The sequence below is a fragment of the Amphiprion ocellaris genome, chromosome 5 (genome assembly GCF_022539595.1).
Source record: "Amphiprion ocellaris isolate individual 3 ecotype Okinawa chromosome 5, ASM2253959v1, whole genome shotgun sequence".
NCBI lineage: Eukaryota > Metazoa > Chordata > Actinopteri > Pomacentridae > Amphiprion > Amphiprion ocellaris.
The window spans coordinates 6,395,082-6,409,803 of NC_072770.1; the positions used below are offsets into that span (position 1 = coordinate 6,395,082).

A 14,722-nucleotide genomic window follows, 5' to 3' on the forward strand; every position below is an offset into this window, starting at 1 on the left:
AAATCATGAACACAAACAAACACCAACAAAAAAAGAAAATGTGCACATGTAGAGTGTCAACACGTGGCACATGAAGGTTTAGAAGATGAATTTAGCAAACCTGAATGCTTATTTTAAAAACCAAGGCCATTCACAGTGTTATTAATATTTTGTTTGGATCCTGCAATAACCTTTTCTAAATAAGCTCAAAATAAAATCACAGCAAACATAACAAAAGACCAAAAATAGAACTATTTTCTATTTCTAAATGAAGAGCTACTAAGAGGCCTGTTATAGCTTTGCCCAGAGGTGTTTCTCATGCAGATTCAGAGGACATGTGCCCCCTCAAGTTATCCATCCATCCATCCATCCATCCATCCATCCATCGCTTAATCCTCATTATGGCCGTGGGGGGCTGAAGTCTATCCCAGCTGATTTAGGCTGAAGGCAGGTTACACCCTGGACAGATCACCAGTCTATCACAGGGCTACATATAGACACAAACAATCACACTCACATTCACACTTACAGACAATCCAGAGTTACCAATTAACCTCAGCATGTTTTGGACTGTGGGAGGAAGGTGGAGAACCTGGAGAAAACTCAAACATGCACAGGGAGAACATGCAAACTTCATGTTATTCAGACTAGAGAAAATTATGAATTCTAATTTTACAATTTTTTTTTAAATATACAAAATGAATACACCTTTCTGTGTTTATATTTTAATCCTGCAGACCCCCTCTCTGTTGAAGCTTCTTGGTTTGTTTGAGCCAAAGCACTCTGTGGTAACAGTGGAGCTCACAGAGCCTCAGCAGCTGCGATGGAAATCAATGTGAACTGCAATGTGAAAACAGTATGACTTTAATAAATTTATAATTGATCAAGGTCTTCAGATCTCCCTGATTTAACATGAGGTTCACTTTGAACCTGCTATTAGCAGCAAAGTCCTTGTTGTCTTTTCATTTCCATTTTATATTAATAAATATTTCTGGATAAAACTTGTTTATTTTCACACACAATAACTGCACACACTTAAAATCAAATAGCAGCAAAATATGAATGACAACAGTCAAGTCAACACTTCCACTTGACTACTGCAAGTAAAAACAGTAGTTGTATGTTGTGAACTTTACTTTGCTTACTTTAAACAATCAGCATTGCTGACTCTCTAATCAGCCATTACCCCCGAATAGTTTTAGCTCAATATTGTAATTAGATGCAGTAATTAAATGTAAATAAAGAATTAATATGATAAGCAAGACCTTTTAGGTTGGATTTCTTACATCAAGATGAAGAGCAGAATTTTTTAACTGAGAAAAGAGAACAAATAAATGAACTCCTCTGTGACTCCTCAAATCCATGTTGGGTTATTCCATCAAATCATCAGCAGTTTTCTGCTTGACTATCCCTGAGCTGACTGAAATTTCAGTGGATATTTAAAATGGTATCTGTGAAATTTTAAATTGATGTCAAACACTACAAGACATTTCAAGAAAAGCCCATCAACCCATTCTCAGCACTTTTTGTTTTTGAAGCCATATTTGGATGACATCATCTCAACAACTATTAACGAGAAAAGTGTGAAATGTTTTATTGTTACTTGTCATCATACCATTGAGTCAGAATTTGCAATGTTGGGGGGAGCTAAAACATGAAAATAAATGGAAGCCATCATGTAAATTCCCATTATTTTGAGCCAACATGAACAAAAATAAATAATGATCCGAAAGTCAGCTGGCGTCTTTTCTGAACCATGTAGCTGCTGGTCACAGTTGTGAAGGAAAAATGACTCTTTACCCTTATTGAGGTATTTCCTTGCAGCTGTTAGCTGAACGATATCCCAGAATAGCATGCAGGTTGCATCTGTCAACTACAGTCACCTTAAATCAAGTTGTAGAACCTATAGATCACCTCAGATTTATCTGTGTTCCTATTTGCTTCTCCCAAACTGAGGCTGGGAGCACATTCAGGCCCTCTCTGTCCCTAAGATGACCGTGAGAAAGGCAGACGCTGCAAAAGAAGATACATGAGATAGAGACAAATGTTAGGTTTTCTCTGAGGCTCAGGGCACAGGAAAGAGAAGGGGTCGAGCAGTTGCAGATTCAATGATTTATTTACAACAAGAAAACACACAAAGACTAGAACTTCCAACAGAAGTGTGTTCCCAGAAAGGGGAAAACGGAAACAGTTAACAATTACTGAGAACTATAGGGCCTCTAGTGGCTGGAAGACTAAACAAAGAGTATCTATCAACAAGGGAAATGACCCACGACAGGTATTACCTGGGCAGGAGAGTGAAAACAACTAAGACTGTAAACCTACAAGAAATTCCTAAACTAAAGAGTGATTATGCTCACACAAATCTCAGAATTCGAAACTAGAAGTCAGCAAAAACAGTAGCTACTACGAAACAAGATTCGCTCTAAGAAAAATACAAGAACTAGAGAACTATCAGCAATAAACCAAAACTAGATCAACTAGAAATACGGAGATTACAGTACTCCACAACTTTGAATGAACCAGAAAATATTATACAAACCTACGATATCTATAAACTAAGGCTGAGACTGCTCGTAACAGGGACAGAACTGACGGCGGACAACTAGGAAGCTGGGAGGCAGAGAACCAGACGAGGGAGGGGGTTCTGTTGGGCTGTGTCAGACGGTCGCGGCTGCGATGGCGGTGGAGGCTCGGACGGAGGTTGGGAGGTGGCGGAGACGTTTCAGGAGATTTCCAGAGATGTAGACAGAGGACGGAGTGTTGACAAATCCAGATGGGTAGGAATGGATTGGCAGCAGGAGCAGGTGGTGGTCCGGATGTTGGCATTCACAATCCAGCATCGATTAAAGAGTGGAGTCAGGTTATATTGTGTAGGAGTTGTCAGCTGATTGGTTCTGGCACACCTGCTCCTGCTTCTGCTGATTAATCCAGAATTGCCCTCACCTGCCGCCGCCACAGTGCTCAGCATACCTAAAAAGGAAGAAAACAACAAGGGGAAGGAGGGGCCCTATCCAGAGCCTGCAGGGGCAGGCCTAACACAAATGCTGTAAAAAAAAAACATGACTTGGTTAAGATTAGATAGTGTTTACTCTGATGTTTTTGAGCAGACAAGTTGGCTCCATATTGGTCCGTAATCTGAGTATGGCCTTCCTTTCAACTCCTTACATACCGAAAGTCGAAGCGAATCCTCAGAATTGATGCTGCCAGTGCTCAGAAACCCCCCTGCTGCTTGTTGTATCACTTCTCCTGATATCAGTAAACCTTATTCTCAACATAAGCCATCTGAGTCTCCAGAGTGTCTCTGAATCTGCCTCCTTGTTCGTGTCTCGACATTGCAGAATTCCCTAACAACAATAATATAAAACAAAATACAGAGAATACATTTTAATATGAAATATTTAACAAAATGGGAAAAAAGGTATGTCCTACAAAACACAAAATTTTGCTACATAGCCTATAATCCAAGCAGAACAGCATTTCTGAAAACATGGTAAAAGTGGGTGGATGGGCAGAAAAAATTTGACATATTAAGCTAAAATTTCACAAATATCTGTGTAAACATCCAACAAATCAGACAAGGCTGTGCAGAAATTGTTCTAAAAATGTGATGATTTGAGATGCTGATGCTGTTGCTGGTGAGGTTTAAAGGCATTGAATTTGCATACTGCGGTATTTGTGGTGCTGATTGAATAACTTACATGTTACATATAAACACATCTAATAAATATGTATTTCAGAGACAGAGTTGAAACATCTCTCTTTGCTGCCCAAAAAACTATTTTTCAAACAAACACACAACCCTCCCCCTTGTCTTACCATACATCCTGCCCTTGTCATTTTTGGACATTCCCTAATGTTTTCATATTTGGGACTTTTTCTGGAGTCCTACAGTGCTACTGTATTCCTCTGGACAAACTGGATAATATCAATAGGCTGCAACAAGCTGTGCATAAAACATGTTTGCCTGTTTCTTCGTCTATTTGTGAATGAAAGCTTCACTACACCCTCCGTAATTCAAGCCTAACTAAATGAGGCAAATGCACAATAATGCCTCTCTCCTCTCTCATCTCCCCCCTCCTCTCTGCCTCTCTCTCCTCTTTACATCTCACCACTTTCTCTCTTTGAAGGGGGACGTGGCTGCAGCGCAGTCACCACAATTATCCTCCTCCTCCTCCGTGACCCTCCATCCGTCTCCTCTTCTCTGCACCGACAACAAGCGCGTCAACTAACTTTTGCATTCAGCTTTCGATCCTTTATTTGCCTCATTTGCGCTGTTTGTGTCCTTATTTCCAACCATGACCGCAGAGGGAGCGCGTCAGAAGAGGCAACTGGCACACCAGCAGGATCAAGGTGAGGATCTATTTCTACATTTTTAATTTTCAAGTTATTTGATGCTCGTGTTTAATCAGCTTTGGAATGCTGTTAATTTTATTGTTGCAGTCATTTTAACTTTTTATTTGCTTTTTACCTGATACCTAAGTATTTAAACAAGCACAAATGAACATGAATCAATCTTAAATTCCTCTTTAAAAAAAAAACAAAAAAAAAACTTGAACATGTACACTTTTTAAAAAAGGTACCAAACAGAATATCATTAAATCTCACTGTTAATGGCAGATTATGATTCCCCACAGGAACATTATGTTGAACTGTCTGTAAGGTTAATTCTCACAGTGCATCTCATGCCATATTAGTCACATAACCTTGGATTTGCAGGTTGATGCGTGCGATATGGCAACATAATTAACCTTTCAGAAGAAAGTCATTAGTATCCATCAATACAATGTGTGTAATGACAATTATGCTGAACAGTCAGCTGATGTGAATGATTTGAACCATATTACTGTGGCAGTAAAAGCAATTGCCATTAAAAGTCTGTCATATTCTAAAGCAAAAATTTGGAAAACATCAGGTGGCATTTCTTTATTCCTGCAGATTTTTTACTGGGGGAGTCTCGTTATTGTGTCTACCATCTGAAAACAGAAAATGAAAGTGACTATAATTCAGATTTTTTTTTTTACCCATATTTGGGTTTTTAACCCAAATATGGGTAAAAAAAATCTGTTCATACCTTGTGTGATAAATATGCAAATTCAAAGTGTAATTTAAATATTTTGAGTGTGCATTTCTGCACAAGATGTTCCTGACTGGTTTATTGTGTTTATGCACTGAAAATTGTTGGCTCCTGTATCTTATCATCCTCAAAAATGAAGCATCTGAAGAACTGTAGAATGGAAAAATTTTTGTCAAAATTTTAAAAATGTTGTCAAATATTAAGTAGCAACTGCTTTCATAATAAATTAAGTGTTTTTAAGGTTCTCATGAATGGGTAACCCAAACTCCTTTGGCTTTTGAAATGATTGTCACATAAAATATGCAATTTGAGGATCTCACCTTTGGTTCTTTGAAGTTAAAATGAAAATGTTTGCTTTTTTTGTATTTTAAAGACAAAATTAATTAGATAGAATAATTTTTGCTACAGTCCCAATCATGCTAGTTTTGTTAAACATATCTTCCATTTGAGGCACAGCAGACAAAATAATTAAATTTAAGCTTTTAGTTTAGCTTTAAAGGGTTGTGGGATTTTGCAAATCATCTGAAAAGTGATTTATGAAGGAAGAACAAAGAACAAATGTTAAATTGAAGTTTGACCCTAGGAAGCATCATCACAGAGCTGTTATTCAAAAAGAATCCTTCTCTGATCGTAGCACATTGCATCATTTTCCTATTTTTTCTTTTCATAGTGGGCCCCCAGAGCTGAACAAACCCACATATCAGCACATGAAGTGTTGACATCTCTGAGTCTTTCCCCATCTGTCACTACAATGGAACGTTCTTTGCAGGGATCCTCTTTAAATGTATCCAGACTGTTCCTTAACTCCAGCAATGCCACTGGGAATTACACCAGTGACCAACTGACTGAACTCAACCTCTTTGAAATCCTGGGTCCAAAACGGTCTCCCTATTTCTTCCCAGTGACCTGTGTTTACCTTCTTGTATTTCTCATTGGCTTGTCTGGAAATCTGCTCACATGTGCAGTGATAGCGAAGCACAAGAAGATGCGCAATCCCACCAATTTTTACCTTGTGAGCCTGGCTGCGTCGGACCTCCTCGTGCTATTGTTTGGGATGCCCTTGGAGATTTACGACCTGTGGCAGAACTACCCATTCCCCTTTGGCGAGTGCGGCTGCTACTTCAAGACCTTCCTGTTTGAGACAGTCTGTTTTGCCTCCATCCTCAATGTCACGGCTCTTAGTGTGGAGAGGTACATAGCTGTGGTGCATCCGCTCAAAACACGATACTTATCGACCAACCAGCATGCCAAACGGGTCATCACCATTGTGTGGGTGGTGTCGATGGTGTGCGCAATCCCCAACACCTTGCTACACGGCATCTTCTACCTGCCAGAGAGAATGGAGGAGTCAGCCATATGTACCGTGCTGAAGCCCTTGTGGATATATAATATGGTCATGCAGATCACAACTGTGTGCTTCTATTTTGTACCCATGATGGTGATTAGCATGCTGTACTTAGTGATGGGCCTTCACTTGGGCAGAGAAAGACAGCAATCCAGTGGGAGCCTGGGAAGAAACTGTTGTAGCAACACCAGAAGGAAGATCAGGGTGGAGAACGGGCGCAGGAGACAAGTCATCAAGATGCTCTGTGAGTATTCCCTCTTTTCAGAAAGCATGTATTGCTCTCAAAGGCTCCTCTGAATTGAAAACATATGTCCACTAATCTGTGTTATCAATGCTACGACATGTTCCCAGAGACAAAACGTAAAGAAAACACTGAGTAAATAATGACAAAGACCTGTCAGTTGTTTTCATGTGTCATTTGTATTCTGACGGCTTCCTTCTGATTCACACTCCGTTCTCTCTGATGAGATTTCCTGCTGGCACAGTTTTTACAGTGTACAGGTCCCAATCTAAGAACCTTTTAATGCAAAATATAGATATTAAATTGAGCCTGTTTTCTTACCTTTCAGTTTTTCATGGGAAGATGTTTTCCTGAATTTCAACTCCATCCATCAACTAAAATTCCTTCCACTATAGCTGATAAAATACGAGCAGGTATAGAATTCCATTAGAAGACAGCCTGGGAACCTGTACTGTGAACCAGCTTCTCAGTGTTAGCCATGGATTTCCACAAAGTCAATCTCTAACACAACTTCAGGGCATTACTGGATTTCACAAAAAATGTCTGTACATGTGCTTTTGTCAGAGCTCCTGTTATGAGTTTTGTGAAAGGGGTTTTGCTGGAAAAAGCTAATGCCAAGTAATCAGCTGTTATTTTTTTGATTTTGTTTCCAAGGAGATGAACCTCGATGGCAGGTATTAGGTCCTATCAGGGTTATAATACAATTTCATTTTGCAATATTAATGTACATGCAAGGATATTTTATATGATATACACATACTTTACACATTATATTCTGTATTAAGGCATTGTTTTTCAAAGACCAAAATAATCATAAAATCCAACTTGCAAATCTTAAAGCTTAAAGGGGCCCTGTGGAGTTTCTTAGAATCAAAGAAAGGTTATGCTTACAATTAATTACACTACTGTTCAAAAGTTTGGGGTCACCCAGACAATTTCATGTTTTTCCATGAACTCACTTTTATTCATGTGCTAACATAATTGCACAAGGGTTTTCCAATCATCAGTTAACCTTTCAACACCATTAGCTAACACAATGTAGCATTAGAACACAGGAGTGATGGTTGCTGGAAATGTTCCTCTGTACCCCTATGGAGATATTCCTTTAAAAAATCTGCCAATTCAGGCACCCTGGTACCTCAACAGGTTGAGCGGGTGACCAATAAACAGGTGCTATAGTCTCCGATCCAGTTCATGGCACTTTGATGCAGGTCCTTACCCCATTCTTCTCCCTACTTTCCTGTCTCTCTTTCAGTGCTATTCTATCAAAAAAAGGCCCAAAAAAGTCAGCTATTTCCAGCTAGAATAGTCATTTACCACATTAACAATGTTTAGACTGTATTACTGATTAATGTTATCTTCATTGAAAATAACAGTTTTTCTTTAAAAAATAACATTTCTAAGTGACCCTAAATTTTTGGATGGTAGTGTAAGCATAGCTTTAATTTTAATTTAATTTTAATTGTAGTGTGCATACCCCTGAGATCTAACATATGTGCCAAAAGCATGTTTCTTCTTCCTCTTTCCTGCCTTGTTGGCTTTTTTGTAGCATATTTTGGCATGGAGATGGATCCTTGCACAACTGCATGAGAAACAGAAAGCTGGGACAAACTCCTCCACAGTGCTACTCGATGTCAGAAACTTCAAAGGGAGCCTTTAACACATTCCTGACAAAAGCCTAATTGAGGACATTGTGTGTATAATCATAGACTATTGAGGGCTTCCTGTGCACTCATTGGAAGATTGTTATTACGAAGTCCATAATGAAACACCAACTATTTTTCTCAAGATGTTTGAAGGAAATGGAGATGCAATGTTTCAGTTAGGATATAAGAAAATAAAACAACATTAACACGTGTGCACTTAAAGTTTGAAGAGAAGTTAGAATTGAAATGCACAGCTTATCATTATCCTCTTCCTCCTCTCTTGCTTCTGGTTGACATTAAATGAATGACGTCTTCACCTTAGCATATTTAAATACAGTACTGCAGTTACAGAAACTGGGAGTGAATGATAGTCAAGATGACGTGTCTCTTCTCAGTTTGATATGTTTAATGTCTGCTTTTAGCAGCTGCTCAATCAATCAACATGCAATCACTAAGAATAATTTCCATCCATGACTGAACACATATAGACTGTGTACTATATGTCTAATTTCCCTTACATACTCAACAAGTCCAAGTATAAAAGATTTCCTGTACAGCTTTAACCCTTTGTGTTCAATTTTTAATATATAGCATGGCTTACAGGCAGTGGGAATTTATTTGAAAGTGTATTCAGCAGGTGTTCACAGACCTTATCTCTCCCAACATCCATTGGATATTGGAAAACAGTGCCCAGGGAGTTTTATCAGCTAGACTTTGTTCAAACCTACTGAACTTTTGTGAAGATCTCAAACTTTCCAAACACGGCAAATATATCAAACTGAATGTTGTTTATATGTGTACAGCAGTTGTGCAGAATATATCTGTTTCTATTTGATGTTTGATGCATTCAAAAAATACACATCAAATAAGTGGTCTAATGAGATATCTTCAACCACAAATCTTTATATAAGGGGAACAGGTGAAAAAAACTGCTTGTTACTGAGTTAAATTGACATCTCAAAAAGTCTGCTCTTGCAAAAGAGATAAATCAATTGTTGAATATCTGCCCGTCACATTTATAAATATCTTGGCAGTGTCTGCCTGATGCCATAAGAGCCGAGTGCAGCCTGTGCTTGCTGTATCTCCTTACAGTACTTCACCCAGAGAGCTTTAGGCACAGATTATTAGGAGAGGAATGTAAAAGCGCTCCATTGCTAAAAGATGTTGAACATCCTATGCTGCTCCAAGATACAACTGGACATGATCATTAAATCCTAAAATTAGTATGATCTTTATACTTGTGTGTCTTTGTTTTATCTGCATGCCATAAGAGACAAAAGTTTCTGTAGCTTTAATCATTTTTAGGTGAAAATATATAAGAATATTTTTCATATTTTTTCTCAAATGGGATTTTCTATTACATCTAGGGGAGGCTTATTTTGAGTTTGTCTTTTGTGGATGGTGGATTGTGGCCGGTAAAGTGTAACATTAGCTTGAGTTTTTTGCTTTTAAGAAATCATTAACCAATCTGACTGAGCACTGTTTTGTACACAATTAGGTTGTATGTTTCAGTGTTCCAAAACTAGGTGACAAACCCTTTGTAAGGTGATTAATACAGCTGGAAAAGAAGAAAAACAATGCATAATTTGACCTCTTTAAGTCTCAAACAGTTTTTAATTGCAAACTTTAAGATATAATTGGAGTCCATAAGCATATTCTCTCTCTCATCTCCAGCGATCGTGGTGGCAGTGTTTGGACTCTGCTGGGCGCCTTTCCACATTGAGCGGCTCCTGTGGAGTTCTATCAGCCAGTGGACCGACTTGATGCACACCATTTATCAGTATGTCCACATCCTGTCAGGCGTCTTTTTCTACCTCAGCTCTGCAGTCAACCCTATCATCTATAGTCTGCTCTCCACACGATTCAGGGAGTGTTTCCGGGAACTGGTGTGCTCCCAGACTGAGGACAACAGCTCTGTCAAAGACTCCCCACCTTTCCCTAAGATTTTACTGGAGCCCTCCCTCTCAAGTTCTAGAGCTCAGACCAATGTTAGAGATTCCAATTCTTTCATTCCTTTGCTGTCTCCTAACATGACACTGAGTATGGACACGGCAGCACTCACGTGTGCATGTAAAGAGACGGCCTGTAAGACCTCAGTGTTTTAAGATTGGATTTAACAACTTTATATTAACAGGTTGACATTTTGGGATGCATATTTATTTGCTTTCTTGCAAACAGGCAGCCTTTTCTATGTGGTAAACATCTAGCTGCTACCACGAGACATCTGGCTTCGCTTAACATAAAGACTGGAAACGGAGGGAGAGAGTTGGGGTTCGTTCCAATGCCTATACAACTAGACCATATAGCATCCAGAAAAATAGTTACTATGTTCCTATACATAAGTGTGCAAAAAATACAAGAGTATCCTACTGCATGCTGTCACTTTTGTAGTCCACCAAGGCTGTTCATTCCCCCATATGGCATTGTCAGAAATATAGCATTCTTTATTTTTTAGAAATGCAGCATGTGTTTAATAGTTGTTGATGATCAGAAATCACAGCACCATAGAATGTGGCCATGTAGTATAGATGTACCCACAAACAAAATGACCTTGTGCTGTGCAAAGGCGTGTGTTGTGCATGTCCATATTATGTACGGTTACCAAATCGCGTGACCTAAATATGTGGCAGCGGCGGGAATTGGTGGGACTTGGAAACACTCCCCAATTGAATCAATTGTTCCTTTTATCATTTCCGACAGATAAGTCCTGATAAGTCCTCAGTGGTCGATTTGTGGTAGGATCGCGATCATGTGATCGTCAGCAGGCAGCTCACGTAGTGTTCACTTGTTGTCATAGTTACAGTGACATCGTGCCGCTATCTCGCAATGATAGAGAAATCTTTAAGAAATCCGTGGATCCAGACTATAAGCTGCATCACTGTCAAAATCTAATCAATTGGTCCTTGGTCATTTCTGACCTTCACTGAAAATTTCATCCGAATCTGTTCATCCGTTTTTGAGTAATGTTGTGCACAGATGGAATAACAGACAGACAAACGTACGCTGATCGTCACATAACTCCACCGCATTCCTTGACAGAGTAATAAGCTTAAGCTGCCAAAATGATTATATGAGCAAGATAGTCAATGCTTACGGTGTGATACCACGAGTAAGTTGTATGTCCCACATGCACACTGCATAAAACATTATGTATTTTGTACTCAGCCTTAGCATGGCTCTGTTCGAAGGTAATAAAAGTGACTTACCTGGATGTCTTCACCGCTCTTATTAAAGCTGCAGGAGGCAGAAATCAGAAGAAAGCAAAAACATGCAGACATCCTCCTGCAGATCTCCCCTGTCCTTTTTTCTAAGCCCCTCCCATCACATGAACACACATATCAAACTAAAAGTAAACACTGTATAATGGAAAATTTATCTACAAGCATTAATGCTTACTAATTATCTGAAAGCATTACATATTATTTGTAACAATACAACATGTGCTACTTAGTACATGCAGTCATAACCTTTTGATACTTATAACCTTTGATACTTGTAACCTTTGATAGCCTCGCTAAGCTGCTTGTGTCTGATGACCTCTCAGAGACACCCCATAAGGTAGAGAATGCACGAACGGAAAGTACCGTCTGTGCAAAATAGACATGTTACCTTCAGCTGAACCTGTCTCTACTACTTGTCTCAAATTATTCCGTCTACAGGTGTTAAAACCAATATAGCATTTCTAAGAAACAATACGATATGACATTCTGCACCTGTGTCTCCACCAGTTATTTTTGTCTTTGCTGAAGTTGCTTCCACTTCTGCTGGGTTTTTCCCCATCGTGCAACTGTGGATGCACGTAGACAACAATGCTAAAGAATGAGTATATAATTAGCTGCCTCTCTCAGTCTCTTCGTACTCTGCCATAGACTGCTCTGCACTCTGTGTGATTTGTACCTTTGAAGCTTCAGATAAAACACAGACAACTTGTGATTCTCAATAGACTTATTTCCTAACCAGCCGTTAGGGAGTACAGTAGTGTAGTTTCTTCTCAGATCACTTGAATTGCATTATGCTGAAAGGTTAGTGTGGAATTTTTGCCTAATGATGCCAAAAACTTTGGTTTCTGATTCTTTTGTTCAGACACTAGGTGAATAGATAGATGTTATTTACCTTGCTTGACAGTTTCGGCGAACACTCTCGCCTTCCTCAGAAGCGTCTCACTGACAGCGTGACGTGTCAGCCGGCAGATTTTGACAGCCGGCATTTGCGGCCCAGTAGAGTCACCAGATGCGCCGGGCCAACCCCCTACCCCCCCTTGTAATGGCATGTCGTGGTGAGCCCAACGGACCCGACCATCCCACCAGGCATGCCCCATCCCCCGCCGTCCTATTTCCTCTGGAGTATGGTGTCCCAGGTGTGGGAGAGCATGAAGCCTCCCTCATCCCTGTTCATGGCTCTCTCCACCCACCTCCTGATCTCCATCGCCTCCTTAATCCAGCGTTTCAGTTTGTTTTCTTCCGTCCCGATGATTTTTGCCCCGTCCCAGTCCATAATGTGATTGTTCCTTTTGCAGTGGTCAGACACTGCAGGTTTCAGATTTTCTTGTAGTGCCTTTTCTTTCTGTGATCTTGTGAGTTGTGTTGCTGTTTCCTTTTCGCATTCCTTCTGATGTTCTTTTTTCCTTGTGTAAAATGTTCTCCGTCTCCCCGATGTGTTATTGCAAGAGTTGCATGGTATTTCGTAAATGACATTGCACTTTTTATCTTGCTCGATATTATCTTTTGGGTGTACTAGAAGTTGTCTAAGTTTTATGTGTGGTTTTCTGGCGGTGCCTATGTTGTGCTTTCTCATGGTTCGTTGGATGGGTTCTGTGATCCCCCGGATATACAGTAATGTGACTATGGTTTTATTGTTGTCGTGTGTCTCGTGCCTGTTTTGTTTTTTGTTGTTTCTTTGCTTTCTGTTTGTTTTTTACCTGTTGTATTCCTTTACTGATGGCCCACCTGGGGTACTGGCAGTGTGTGAGTGCCTGTTGAATGTGTTGCTCCTCCTGTCGTCTGTCCTGTTCTTCTGTGATGATGGTGGTCAGTTCATATAAAGTTCTGACTACTGAGAGTTTGTGTGTCATTGGGTGTTCTGAAGTCCAAAGCAGATATTGGTATGTGTGGGTGGGTTTTCTGTAAACTGTGATTTTTATGCTGCCGTTGTCCTTGTGGTGGATGTTCATGTCCAGAAATGCCAGTGTTTTATTATGCTCCTCCTCATGTGTAAATTTGATGTTCCCCGTGGTGTCGATGGTGTTGAGGTGGTCTGTAAGGGGTTGTGTGTATTCAGTTTTGACCTTTTCCAATATGTCGTCCACGTATCATTTCCAGGGGGTGGGTTTGAGAGGTGGTGCTGCTGTGGTTATGGCTCTTTGTTCCAGGTCCTCCATAAAAAAACTGCTCATTATGACAGAGAGAGGGCCTCTTATGGCGAATCCCTCTTTTTGGCTGTAGATGATGTTGTTGAATTGGAAATAAGTGGACTTGGCAGTGAACTGTAATAAGTTGTAAATGTCTTGTACTGTGAGGTTTGTGCGTTTGTGGAGTGTTTTGTCCTTGTGTAGACGTTCCCGGACTATGTGCAGGGTAACGTCTACCAGGGTTTTGGTGAATAAGGATACTACATCGTGTGAAATGAGGATCTCGTCTGTTTCTATTGTTAGGTTGCTGAGTTCTTTGGCCAGTTCTTTAGAATTTTTGCGGTGTTCTGTCAGTCCAATAAGGGGTTTGATTAATTTCTGCCAGTGCTTTGGGTAGGTTGTATGTGACGTAGCCTATGCTGTTTACTATAGGTTGTAGATGGGAGTCTTTTTTGTGGATTTTTGGTGTACCGTATATTGTGTACCGGCTGTCAAAAGCTGCCAGCTGACATGTCACGCTGTCAGTGAGACACTTCTGAGGAAGGCGAGAGTGTTTACCAAAACTGTCAAGCAAGGTAAATAACATCTATCTATTCACCTAATGTCTGAACAAAAGAATCAGAAACTAAAGTATCAACAAGAAGACATGATGAACGTTTTTGATGCCAAAAACTGCCTACCTCAACTTTAATACATTATGTTATATGCTTTAACTGAACAAGGCTAAAGTGTGAATAAGGATGAGTTGCAGTTTTTAAAGGGCACAGAAATAATCCTGCAATAAAACTACAGCTTGAAGTTTTTATACTTCATTATATAGATTAAGCACACATAATAGGATTTAATAATGAAACTTTAAGGGCACTGAAAGGTACACTACCGTTCAAAAGTTTGGGGTCACTTAGAAATGTTCTTATTTTTGAAAGAAAAGCTGTTTTGTTTTTTTCAATGAAGATAATATTAAATTAATCACAAATCCAGTCTAGACATTGTTAATGTGGTAAAAGACTATTCTAGCTGGGAACGAGTGATTTTTAATGGAATATCTCCATAGGGGTACAGAGGAACATTTCCAGCAACCATCACT

At 39.7% G+C, this 14,722-nt stretch overlaps 1 protein-coding gene across 1 annotated transcript; it reads left to right on the forward strand.

Moving 5' to 3' along the window:
- Positions 1-4,116: 4,116 nt before the first annotated feature.
- Positions 4,117-14,167, forward strand: nmur3 (neuromedin U receptor 3). The gene is made up of 3 exons (XM_023269812.3): positions 4,117-4,332; positions 5,727-6,645; positions 9,963-14,167. Exons 2-3 carry the CDS (start codon positions 5,808-5,810, stop codon positions 10,391-10,393), a joined length of 1,269 nt encoding a protein of 422 aa, XP_023125580.2. The 5' UTR covers positions 4,117-4,332; positions 5,727-5,807; the 3' UTR covers positions 10,394-14,167.
- The last annotated feature ends 555 nt before the right edge of the window (positions 14,168-14,722 follow it).

Coding starts and splice junctions, on each gene's coding strand:
- nmur3 (XM_023269812.3), top strand. CDS start 5,808: ATGGAACGTTCTTTGCAGGGATCCTCTTTAAATGTATCCAGACTGTTC. Junction 6,646..9,962: donor ACAAGTCATCAAGATGCTCT/GTGAGTATTCCC, acceptor TCTCATCTCCAG/CGATCGTGGTGGCAGTGTTT.